Source organism: Elephas maximus, chromosome 7 (genome assembly GCF_024166365.1).
Source record: "Elephas maximus indicus isolate mEleMax1 chromosome 7, mEleMax1 primary haplotype, whole genome shotgun sequence".
Classification (NCBI taxonomy): domain Eukaryota; kingdom Metazoa; phylum Chordata; class Mammalia; order Proboscidea; family Elephantidae; genus Elephas; species Elephas maximus.
The window spans coordinates 131,491,866-131,504,317 of record NC_064825.1 but is presented as its reverse complement, the minus strand read 5'-3'; the positions used below and the strand labels follow the sequence as shown (position 1 = coordinate 131,504,317).

The window sequence follows — 12,452 nt, the reverse complement described above, 5'->3', positions numbered from 1 at the left end:
AAAGAACAAACAAGTCTGTCTGGGAATAAGTACAGAATGCTCCTTAGAAGCAAGGATGGTGAGACTTCATCTCACACACTTTGGACATGTCATCAGGAGGGACCAGTCCCTGGAGAAGGACATCATGCTTGGTAAAGTAGAGGGTCAGCGAAAAAAAAGCAGAAGCCCCTCAACGAGACGGATTGACACAGTGGCTGCAAAAATGGGTTCCAGCCTAACAACAATTGTGAGGATGGTGCAGGACTGAGCACTGTTAAGTTCTGTTGTACGTAGGGTCACTATGAGTTGGAACCGACTCGACATCACAACAATGACAAACTTATTTTTTAATTGCTCTTGGCTGCTAAGGGAAAGGTCAGTGGTGGGAACCCACCAGCAGCCCTGCAGGAGAAAACCCTGGCGATACAGCCTGGGAAGCCCTATGGGGCAGCTCTGCTCTGTCGCATGGGGTCGTTAAGAGTCAGAATAGACTCGACATCACTCAAAGGCAACATTTTTAAATTTCAATTTTGGGGAAGGGGACAAGGGATATTCAATTGTGATATACACAATCTCAAATTTTAATTTTATCTGATACTAGAAGTAGGAAATTAGGGCAGTGTTGGGTTGGCTTCTTCTTCCCTGTGAATACCCTTCGTGAGCTCCGCTAAGGAGTAATATAATGAAAAAAGACGAGAACTTGCAAAGCAAAGGGCGTGAGTAATGCTGCCAGTGTGCTACTGTTTCCGAGTTACTAAAAATTGGCCACGAAATGATATTTTGAATAGAAAAAAAATGAAATTAATGCTTGTCAATGAGACTTCATATACCAAGATCGCTTATGTTATATTAAAAATATAACATATTACGTTATATTAAGACTGTAAAAATAATAATTTAAGGTCATTTTCAGTTTAAAGGCATTTGTAATTGACTTCCTTTCACAATTTATAGTTCATTCAAATGAAAGATATTTCTCTTACAATGTCCTTGGCCACCAACTCCGGCTGTGCAGTCCTGCCCCCAGGCTTGCACCTGGAATGCAGTTCTCAGTGTCCACACTGCAGACCTCGGGGGAGGGTGGCCAGGCCAGGCGGGTCCCACCCTGTGCAGAGCCTGGGCCCATGCCTGCTCAGGGTGGCCCTTAAGGACTGGACGTTGTTGTAAAGGGCTGGTGACTTAAACCTCTAGCAGAAAAAGCATAGTTTTTATCTGTGCCTGGGGGCTGAGGGTGGAGTTTAAAAAGCCAGCCTGCTAATTAAGAACACTCTTGCCTTTGACTCTGCAGCTGGAGAACGGAGCCTTGTCACCGGTAGTTAACTCATCGGCTCTGCCAGGACCACCAAAACTGACTTTGGCTGGGTAAGGATTAAAAGCAGTACGTTGTCACTCATTTTAATCAAGAGGTTCAGAGGCTTTGGGGTGCATCTGGGATTTCCTTCTGAGTTACGGAGCTAGTGTTCCCCGCCGACCTTCATGACCCCTGAGACGTTATTTCTTAGCTGGGTGGATGCTGAGAACGGCGTGGCTGCTTCCTGCCTGGTTTTGCTGTTGAAGCAAAGATGGCTCTGTAACCTTGGTTGGTTTCCACTTTACTGTCTGCTGTCCTGTGTCAGTGTTTCCCAAGTTTGTCACCATTTACCGCTCTCTCTTGGGTTCACATTGATCCAGTCTGAGCTGGTCTCATTCTGTTTTGTGGTCACCAACATAAGTCAGGACGTGGTGGTCACTCAGCGTGGACAGGGGTCTGTCGTGTGCCTCTGTGGGCTGCCCCTGCTGCCTTATGTGCTAAGCGGCCTCTCCCTCCATCCAGCTGCCAAGATACACTCTCTCCAGGTGGACGTGGCTGCGTTTACCAGGGACCTTGTCTTTTCATTTTAGAGTCTCGTTAATAACTGTAACTAATGGAACTAATCAGCTGATTGGAGCTCTATGGCAAGTCAGCGTCGTGCACTAACAGTTTCGGCAGCCCTTGGGTCACTGAGCCCTACGGAGCTTGGGCATCCAATCTAATGCCACTATATGTGTTCCTATGGGCCTGCGGGCCCAGCACCCGAGAGAAGTCAGGCCGAGCAATCGACAGCCTAGACTGTGTCCTCTAGTGCTTCCCGGCCCCGCAGGGGCTGCCACCCCTCATCATCATGGCCTTGGTAAGTGTGAGAAGAATTGTCTGGGGTGTGGACGAAAGGCTGGGCAAACCTTAGGGCAGGGTGCTGGAGACATCACAGAATTCAGTCAACGCCCTCACCTCCGAGAATTGTCACTGAAGTGTTTCAGTTGCGTCAATGCTTTGCTGATTCCGTTTTAGCGGTTGCTCTTCTAGCTGTTTCTAAGCCGTGCGACGGTCAATGGCTTTCCATCACTCTGGTGGGATGAGGCTGAAGGGGTCCTTCTCCTGGCTTCATGCTCTTGCTGTGGTGGGGCTGGGGGGCTGGGTTAGCGTGATGATATGTGGTCATGTCATTGTGGTTGTTAGAATTCCTGGACAAAACCAAAGCTACTTAAGCAATTTCCAAATCCTGTTGACAGCATTCCATTTTTGGTCACACGGTGTGATCTCAGATGTTAGGATCCTGAAGAGACCTGCTTTCTCTTTCTTGTGACTGGGAGCATTTGGTCAACAGTAGTGCATTCCTGCGCGCCTCATTGTGCCTTGAACACTCGATTCAAGTATCAGTTAGAATCTGATATTCTAGAACTTTATCCCAAGTATTTTTTTTATGTGTGCACCCAGTTAGGGTGCCCTTTGAGGGGGCACCACTGGGGTGCCGCTGACGTTTGTTTACACGGAAGCACAGTCACGAGGCCATTCCAGCTCATTTCTCCTTCTTTCCTTTCCCCCTCCCTCCTCCACCGCATCTCTCTGTCCCCTTCCTCCTCCTCCTCTTCCTCTTCCTTGTTCCTCTTCAAGCCAGTCTAGACTAGATTTTCTCCATGAAGTAGTGTATTTTTCTTTATTTTGAAGTAATTATTCAGATTGTAAAGGATTTTTCCATTATAATTGATGTGTCAGAAACAACAGGGGCTTTGGGTTTATATTTTTGCTGCAAGGAATTGCTTGATTTGGTGTCACTCGGTGAATCGGCACTGGTGATTTTTATCTCGGCCTCCACGGTCCTGAGACGGCATTCCGGGATCTCTATCAGTTAAGTATTTGAGTCAGGAAGCGGAGGCAGAAAACTGCTGGCTGGTTGTTTCCTTCTGTACGTGTCCCCAGCCGTGATGAGTTTGCCGTCCTCTTCACCTCTTAGGTGCTTCTTTAGCCTTCTTTTTGACCTCCACGACTTAACTAGGTCTGAGATATCAGAAAAGAAACTGTCAGCCCAGCCCAGTATGGGTCAAACACAGAAACAGGTCAGCTGGCTAACGTATTAACTAGCTTATCGTATTAATAAAAACCCTTTTAATCCAGATTGACACCCTGCCCCTTGGTATAGCTTTAATAATCTGATTATCCATCAGGTAGTATACGAATTCTGACACCTCCTTGACGCTAACGTTTTTGGTTAATTTAATGAACACCATAATAAAGAATATTCAGGAGTCCGCTTCTCGGAAGTGTTTTTCTTGCAGCTGCGTCTGTATCTCACTGTGGTGGAGCTGAGTCAGAATGCCCTTCCCAGGCCAAGGGCTCTACCAGCCAAGCTCTCCAGACCTCTTCTAACTCTTTAATTTTCAGATTTGCACTAGGAGAGTGATCAAGGGCTATGAGATCAGTGGAACTTTTTCGAGTTTTGTTTCTATCACAGTCATCTGGTCCCTCTCTGGCCCCTCAGTCACCCTGTGCTGCTTCCTCACATGGCCAGCGTCTTTGTCATGCTGTTCTCTGAACTGAAACGTCCTTTGGACCAATAAAAAACCCTCGCCACCTGAAAGGCCGACGGCACCTTCTGCCTCCTCCAGGAGCTTTCTTGAAGTCTCTCCACCTCCGTAAACCTCCCTGTCTCTGCATTCTTACAGCATTCGCAATCAGTCTGACAGGTGGTGATGTGGCACCTTGTGTACTCTGGTTTTTCAATGGTACATATCTCATGTCCCTGGCTATTTGGTGGATTTATGGAGGAAAGGCACCATAATTTTTTCAAGAAAATATCTTCGATGTCCCTGAAGCCCTCGTCAAAGTCCTGGCTGCACAGTGATGCAGCCTCAGTAAATGCCTGTTGGCACCTTAGATACTCACTGAGCTACACTCTCTCCTTCCTCAGTCACAGTCAGGTCACTGCTGGGGTGTCTCCTCTGCCCCCACTCAGTTCCTTGGGGCCACTCTGTGTCCCAGCTCAGGGGCAGGGTCGGCAGGGCTGTGACTAGGGCAGTGAAGTAGGTATCAGCACCCTCCTCCGAGCGTCCATATGTGGTCCACAGGTGGGCAGGCCACACCCGCCCCTCCTGGCACCCACCAGGGCATAAGCTACAACTGTCCTATCTATAAGGGGCAAAATCAGGCCAGATGAATAATACTTTAACATGGCATTTAGTGATGTGGTTTGGGGACATTTTCTTGAAAGTGGGAGACATCTCCAGAAGTCACCAGGCGCAGCCTGTCTATGTAGATGTCAGGCGTATCCTTCTATTTCCATTGAGGGGCACAAATAGCCAGCAGAGTGGGGAGGGCTGATGTGTCAGGCAGAGAGGGAGCCCATGCAGAACAGAGAGAAGGGTGGGCCGAGTTAGCATTTAGACCTGGCACCAATCCAGACAGCCAGTCAAGGGTGTGAAGGCACAAAGCATAAGACAAAAGGATATGGGCATCAGTCATACCCACCTGGCAAACAGCACGAAGTCACTCCCACGCTCTGTGTGGGAATGTGAGACTGGCAGCACGCGTTAATTGTGGGCCAAGCACTGTTGTAGTTCTCATAGGAAACCCAAGGCCAGGTACGGTTCTCGTGTGGAGGTGGCTGCTGCCTTGCAGAGATAGAGTCTGCATCTACCATCCCAGGAGTCCACTGGTGGAATGAGCCGCACATAGTGCCCACGAGTGCCCTTTCCACAAGGGACTCTACACAGTGCCTTCTTTTCGCCGTGACCTGTTAAGCTTCTTACAGGGCTAACATTCTGAGCTCCCTCAGTAGGCATCATTTCTAAGCAATCCTTGGGAACTTTCCCTCATGTCTAGCAACAACCACAGGCATGGGATCTTCCCTGTCATCAGGCCCCTGGAGATGGCTGGTGGGCTAACCCCCAAGTGCACAGTTAGGAGGGTGACCTAATCCCTTCTTCAGCTGGTCATGAGGCCCCCAGTGACCACATGATGCACTCAAACACGCTTAGACATGGTGGCGACGTCTTCACAGCACCTTCAGCTCTAACGTGGGCACAACAGAACACAAACCATGCTTTATCTAAAAAAAAAAAACAAAAAACCAGTGCTGTCGAGTCGATTCCGACTCTTAGCGACCCTATACGACAGAGTAGAACTGCCCCATAGAGTTTCCAAGGAGCACCTGGCAGATTTGAACTGCCAACCTCTTGGTTAGCAGCTGTGGCACTCAACTACTACGCCACCAGGGTTTCCATGCTTTATGTAAAAAAAAAAAAATAGTGCTCTTTAATTCATACTTCCCAGTAGTGTCCAGATTTGGGAAAATATATGAAAAAAAAAAAGAGCTGTTTGGTGGGTGGGAAAGGGGCACAAAATAGAGGTTTAGACAAGTCAGGGTAAGAAACTCCAGGAAGGCTTCTTGGGAAGGGGCCCAGCGTAGGAACCTGCTCCACACCCACAGCCAACATTCTGGGGTGCACAGCTGGCCCTGGCAAGGTGGCCCCACACTGCATGAGATAGGCTTACCTTTCCCAGGTCATGACAAGGCACCTGTAAATAGCACCTCTAGCTGCCTGATGTTGAGACTTTCAGTATTTGCTCAAAAACACCAGCTACTTAGTGAATTCTCTTTTTGAAGAGTAACCATCTGAATACATTTTCTCTTTTAATCTTTATAGAGTAACTCTTAGTTCATGGGACACAAAGTCTAAAAAGCCATGTAACTGTACCAAATCCCAGTGTCTGAAATTGTAAGTAACCATGAACCCTTCATTATTAAATAAGAAATAAGGTGGTTTAGAAACCAGCAAGTGAGCAGAGTCCAGACAAGCCTAAGTGGCCAGCAGTGCCCACGCTACAGTTAATGTCCAACAATTGTGTCCCCATGCTTGCCGCAAACCAGAACGAGATGGCGCCACCCTTGCAGTCTAAGCCTGGTTTGGATCTTTTGGTCTCATTGGCCAACTGTCTTAGTACCTGACGCTGCCCACACTTGAAGCAGTGTCGAGCCTTGGGTTTGGGTTTATGTTCTCCAGCCCCTCAGACAAACGCTGAACACATCATCATTGTTGAACGTTAACTGTTACATTTCCCCATCCCAATTTTTTTTTTTTTTTTAAGTTTGGTGAATTGGTTTACTCTTTGTTTTTAATTGAACCAGATCAAAAACTCTGGTTTCTCAGAAAAATTCTCCCCCAGGGATGTTAGCTTCCAGACCGCTGGGTCAGAGGGTGGTAGGGTGTGGGCTGGAAGGAGAAACTATGGCTGAACTAGGAGGCGGTCCTCAAGTCCCTGAGTGACAGCACTGCCATTGTCAGCTCCCTTTCCACCCTGCCAATTCTAGACTGTGTTGTTCTTGCTTGCCCTGCTTGAAGCTCCTGCTCTGGGCTGCGGGCCTTCTGCCCCTAACACCCACCTAGCTTTAAGGGACACATTGGAGGAGAGAGAACCCGTTCAGTCCCAATGTCTAATAACCCTAACTGCATCTCCACATGGTCTTTCCATTGCAGAGCTCCTTCTGAAGTCGGAGAGAGAGCTCCGTTGGTGGAACAGTGATGTGGGGGTCAGACGTGGGTAAAACCCTGCAGCCCGGGAAACTTGTTCACAAAACAAAACTGACCAGACAGATTGAGTTAAAAAACAAAAACAAAAAACAAAAGAATGCTGCCTTCTAGGGTTGACTGGTTGAGCGTATTGAGCTGTCGTTGGTGTGGTCTGTGACTGCACGTCATTTACTTTCTGGATGCTGGAGACACCAGGAGACAACCAAACAGGAAGTTTAAAAAGCAGCTCTGGGTGAGGTGGAAGGAGGACAGAGGGGAAAAAGCCAGGACCGTGTGGCATTGTCAAGCCAGAATGGCCTGCCCAGATGGACACTCCCAGTGCGGCACAGGACAAGGTGGTAGTGTCTAGAGTGGACAGAGGCCATCAGAGTAGGAGACACCTCTGGACAGAGCTACTGGCTGGTGTGTGGGTCGGGGAGCTCCAATAACCCATGAAGCCTAGAGCGAAGTGTAGAGTGTAACTGGGGGCAAAGTGAGGCAACCCTGAAGACTTGGAGCTAAGATGACCCTGAGAAGGGTTAGCTTGTTGAATGACCTCGTCATGGAGCTGACACGAATATCTGGCCTAGAAGCAGCTTCCTGGACTAATCAGTGGGTCCACCACTGCCTGTTCACTAATGAGTGGGCCATAATCTTTGTTAATAGCTTGTACCTTTTTACTCCCCATAGCTAAGTCAAGTAACCAAGGCAACGGAATCTCACTTTCATGGGGGCCTTTGTACTACTTTAATGGAAGTCTTTACTACAGAAAGGCGAGAGGGACCACTATTAACTGGCCATGAATAAAGGGACAAACAATCATCGTATTTTTTAAGAAAAAGTAATACATACACACAGGCAAAAATGACTAGAGTCGGGCTCCTGAGGGAAAGCAATAGAGCCCTGCTGCCCTTCCCCACTTTGCCCAGCCTCCTCCCAGGAAGCTCCGGGCACTCAACACTTATGGCTGAAATGAGTGTGCTTCTGAGGAACAGAAGTTTTTAGTTTAAGGTACTCAGAATTATCACTTGTTGTTCTTCTTATTATTCCTTGTTGAAGAGGTCCGGCCATATCCTGAGGTCAAACAGATGTCCTATTAGAGTTTCACCTAAAAAACTTAAAGGTCTGCTTTTCACCACTGAGGCCTTAATGCGCCTGGAATTGATTTTTGCCAAAGGCATTAGGTAGGGATCCAATTTTATATGGACACTTAATTGTCTAGCCCCTTGATCTGCAGCCCAGCCCCTGTTAACTCTCGAGGTTTGGTGTGCGAGTGTCTGGGGTGGGCTTCTGTCCTGCTCCACACACAACCCCACCGCATCTCAGGGGCTGCAGCTCCAGTCCAGGTGTTGACATCTGGAGGGACACGGCTCTCTCAGCATTTGGAGGTTTTGATTAGAATTGTACTGAACACGATAAGTCATTTGTGAGTTACTGATGTGTTTTCGAGATAGAGCCACATCTATGGAGATGGCAAATCTCTTCACGTATGTCTACCTATGTAATGTCTTTCAATAAAGTTTATATATTTTCTTCTTCATGCACGAATTTTAAAAAACTTTTGAAATGTCTTGCACATATTTTATTGGGGCTATTTTTGGGTAACTTATAGTCTTATTATTATGGTAAATGGTGCCCTTTAATTGCTGGGGTACGTAAATGCAACTGATTTTGATAGATTGATCAGATAGCCAGCTATTAAACTCTTCCTTATGGTCTCTAACAACTGTCTGTAGACTTTTTGGGTGTCCGTATCAGCTGTGAATACTTAAAGTTGTTTCTTCCTTTCTAAGTCTTAACCTTTTATTTCTTTTTCTGTTCTCACGTGCTAACGGGACTGTGGAACAGAAGTGGAGATAACGAATGTTCTCCTCTTGTCCCTGATTTCAAAATGAATATGTAATGCTTCTCCACTAAAAGTGATGTTACTGTCCATTCCTGGTTTCCTGAGAGTTTTTATCATTCATGAGTATTGAATTTTATCAAAGTTTTTTTCTGCGTTTATTCAGATTATATCATATGATATTCGTGCTTTAATATGCTAATGTGGTGACTGACTTTTATAGATGTCTTAATTCTTGCACTCTTGGGATTCCTGGGACAAGTCCAGCCTGGTTATTTCGGATCACCTTTACTTTCTGTGCTCCTGGACTGAGCTGGTTAATGTTCGGTTTAGAATCTTTGTGTCTGTATTTGTGAGGTTACCTTGTGGTTTTGGCATCTCGGCGATTCTCGTATGGTTGTGGCATAAAGGTTAGGGTGTCTCCATGGAACGGGTTGGAACGTGTTCTCTGCTTTATTCTTTGGGTCTCTGGAACACTTTGTATAAGATTGAAATGATCTGTTCCTTGAAAATTTGGTAAAATCCACCTATAAAAACACCTGGTTCTGACATTTTCTCTGTGGGAGAATTTTAAACTATCACTTCTATTCCTTTAATAGTCTTAGAATGGTTCAGGCCTTCTATTCCTTTAATTGTCTTAGAACTCTTCAGACCTTCTGTTTCTTTAATCGTCTTAGAACTGTTCGAACCTTCTATTTCTCCTTAACTCTGTTTTGGCGTGCTCTTATTTGCTGAGAATTTGTCCATTTTATCTACGTTTTCAATTTTCTTGCCATAAGCTATTCATAATATGATCTTATTTTCTTTTAAAAATGTTGTGTCTGCACCTGTGGGCCCCCTCCCTGCCTTCATTCCTAAGTCATTTATTCGTGCCTTCTTTCTTTCATTCTTGTTCGTTCTTACCAGAGGTGTATTTTATCTGACTTTTCAAAGAACCACCTTCTGGCTTTTTGATCCTCTCTAGTTTATTTTCTATTTCATTAATTCCTGCTTTCATCTTCGTTCCCTCCCCGCCCCCGCCCCCACAACTGCTTCAGCTGGATGCTGATTACTTTTCAATCTCCCTTCTCTCTTAAGATAAGCACTTAGGCAGATAATCTTCCTTTGAAGTAACTGTCGCTCAGTTCCACCAGTTTTGATAGGTACTTTTTCCATTATTATTCAGTTCTAAGTATCCTAACATTTCCACGATGATGTCTTCTTTGATCTGTGAGTTGTTTAGGAGCCTGTTTTTGATTCCCAAATGCGTGGAGTTTTTAAACGTACTTCTCTGATATTGACCTCAAACTCAATCGTGTCGAAGCCAGGGAACAGGGAATGACTTGGTACCAGTCTCTGAAACGTGTTAGTCTTGCTCTGTGGCAGATGGTTGGTTTTTTCTAACGGCTCTGTGTGTGCTTGAAAGGAGGGCGTCGTCTTCTTTGTTGCTTTGAGTCCCACATAAGGCCATTACTATAGAAGTCTCGCTCTTCAAGTGTGCTGTGCAGCCCTCCCGTACCTGGACGAACCTCGTCTGCAAGACCTGTCCATGTGCCAGGCCGGTTCTTGACGGCTCAGCCTGCGATGCCCAGCGTTCTGGTGTCTTCCTGGCCTGCCTGCCACCACCCATTCACTTTCAACTTTTCTGTGTCTTCGGGAGAGTCTTTGCAAGCAATTTAGAATTGGACTGAAAAATCCAATCTGTCAAGTTTTGTATTTTAACTGTGAGTTTAGTCATTGATATTGATGGTAATTGTTGATACGTTTGGGCTTGGGTTTTTTTTTTTTAATCATATTTTTTGTTGGTATTTGTCCCAGGTCTTCTCTAGTTTTCTCTTCTTGCTTGCATTTTGGGAGGAGGATTGATTAAGTTTGGTGGTTGTTGACATTCGTTTTTCTTATCCTAGTTTTCCCCCAGTACCAGTTTGGAATTGATAGAGTGTAATTGTGGTTTAGTGATTTACCTTGACATATTTTTATTCATATCTAACTTCTTATCTTAACCTCATCTTGAAAAATAGCCTTTAACTCTGACCACCACCCTCCCCACCGCCTGAAACATGCTATTGTTGTCCACTTTGTTCATCTGGTCCTTTTATTAATCCCAGAAATTTATCAGTGTCATTAAAGTCATACCGTACATTTTATTTGATCACTGTTTTTTCTTGGCCCTCATACTGCCTTCTGGTGTCATTTTCCATCTTGCTGAAGTACATTCTATGAAAGTTTCTTTAGCGAAGATGTGTTCCCTGTCAGTCCTTATTCTTTTATTTTTAACCCTCATTGCTAATAATAGGAGGGTATCTGGACAACTCCAGGTTGACAATCCTTTTCTCTCATCGTTTGGAGGTGTTGGTTCCCTGTCTCCTGGTTTCGTTGTTGCTGTCAGGAGGTTCTTCTGGATCTAACTGCTCTTGTCTTTTCTCTGGCCGCTTTTAAGATTCTTCTTTATTTTAGAATTCTGCAGTTTCGCTACAATGTGTCATTCTATCCTGTTTGATAAATTTTGTGCTTCCTAAATCTGTGAAATAATACCGTCCACTAATTCTGGACCATTCTTACCATCATTTCATCATATAATATCTCTATTCAAGTAGTTCTCTCCTCTCCTTCTGGGCACCCAATCGCATGTGTTTGGCCCTCTCATTCTGTCCTCCGTATTGCTGAATGTTTCTTTTCTTTCTCTTAATTTTCCATCTCCTTATCTCCTTGCAAACAAGACCCTTGACCCTAAAGCTGATGGAAAGGTGGGGAGTGTTGGGCTGTGATTCATTCTGGGTAGTATCTCCAGCTCTATCATCCAGTTCATGAATTCTAACTTCAATTTGCCTAAACTTCAGGTTAATCTTATGTACTAGGGAAATGAGCAGCGACTACACAGACAACCTCAAAATCCCACTGGCTTAACACCATGAAAGCTTATTTCTTATTCAGGCAAGGCCTGTTATGGAGATTTCCAACCCACTTCCATCTCGTGGATCTGCCATCTTGTGATTTCAAAGTAGCCTTTCCATCATCCAATCAGTTGTTGTTGTTAGGTGTCATCAAGCCAGTTCCAACTCATAGCTAGCCCATGTACAACAGAACAAAACACTGCCCAGTCCTTCGCCATCCTCATAATTGTTGCTATGCTTGAACCCGTTGTTGCAGCCACTGTGTCAAACCATCTCATTGAGGGTCTTCCTCTCTTTCGCTGACCCTCTACTTCACCAAGCATGATGTCCGTCTTCAGGGACTGATCCCTTCTGATAACATGTCCAAAGTATGTGAGATGAAGTCTCACCATCCTGGCTTCTAAGGGGATTCTGGCTGTACTTCTTCTGAAATAGATTTGTTCATTCTTCTGGTAGTCCAAGGTATATTCAATATCCAACATCCTTTGCCTATGCCACAAGTCAGTCAGTACACAAGGGAAACAGGAAAAGGTCAACCAAGGAACGCTGCACAGGACGTGTCACGACCAGTCCTGAGGTGTCATCTACCACCGTCATCACTTTCCTTTGTCCAGACTCAGCAAACGGCCCGTGTAGATGCAAGGAGATCTGGGAGATGGAACTTAGCTGTGTCTCCATGAAATGTATTACTAAGGAAGGAGAACCACAGGTTGGCGAATGGTCTCCTGCCGCATGAGTCTGTTCAGCAATGAACGTTTCATTTGAACAGTTATATTGCTCATTTCTTCTAAGATTCATTTGGTTCTTTTTAGCTTAGAATATTTTGTAATTTTCCCTGTAATGGTCTTTAACTCAGAGTTGTTTAGACATGCATTTCAAGGTAGCCACAATGTATGTATATATGTGTATATGTGTATAATTATAACATTTTTTAAACATGTAAAACATTTTTA

General features: G+C 45.3%; 1 protein-coding gene across 1 annotated transcript in view; it reads left to right on the top strand.

The window, feature by feature from the left end:
• Nucleotides 1-12,452, top strand: part of TESMIN (testis expressed metallothionein like protein) — a 40,685-nt gene that overhangs the window by 15,346 nt on the left and 12,887 nt on the right. Inside the window, exon 6 of the mRNA XM_049892687.1 lies at nt 1,268-1,341. Within this exon, the coding sequence (XP_049748644.1) occupies nt 1,268-1,341 (74 nt within the window). The remainder of the gene's footprint in view (nt 1-1,267; nt 1,342-12,452) is intronic.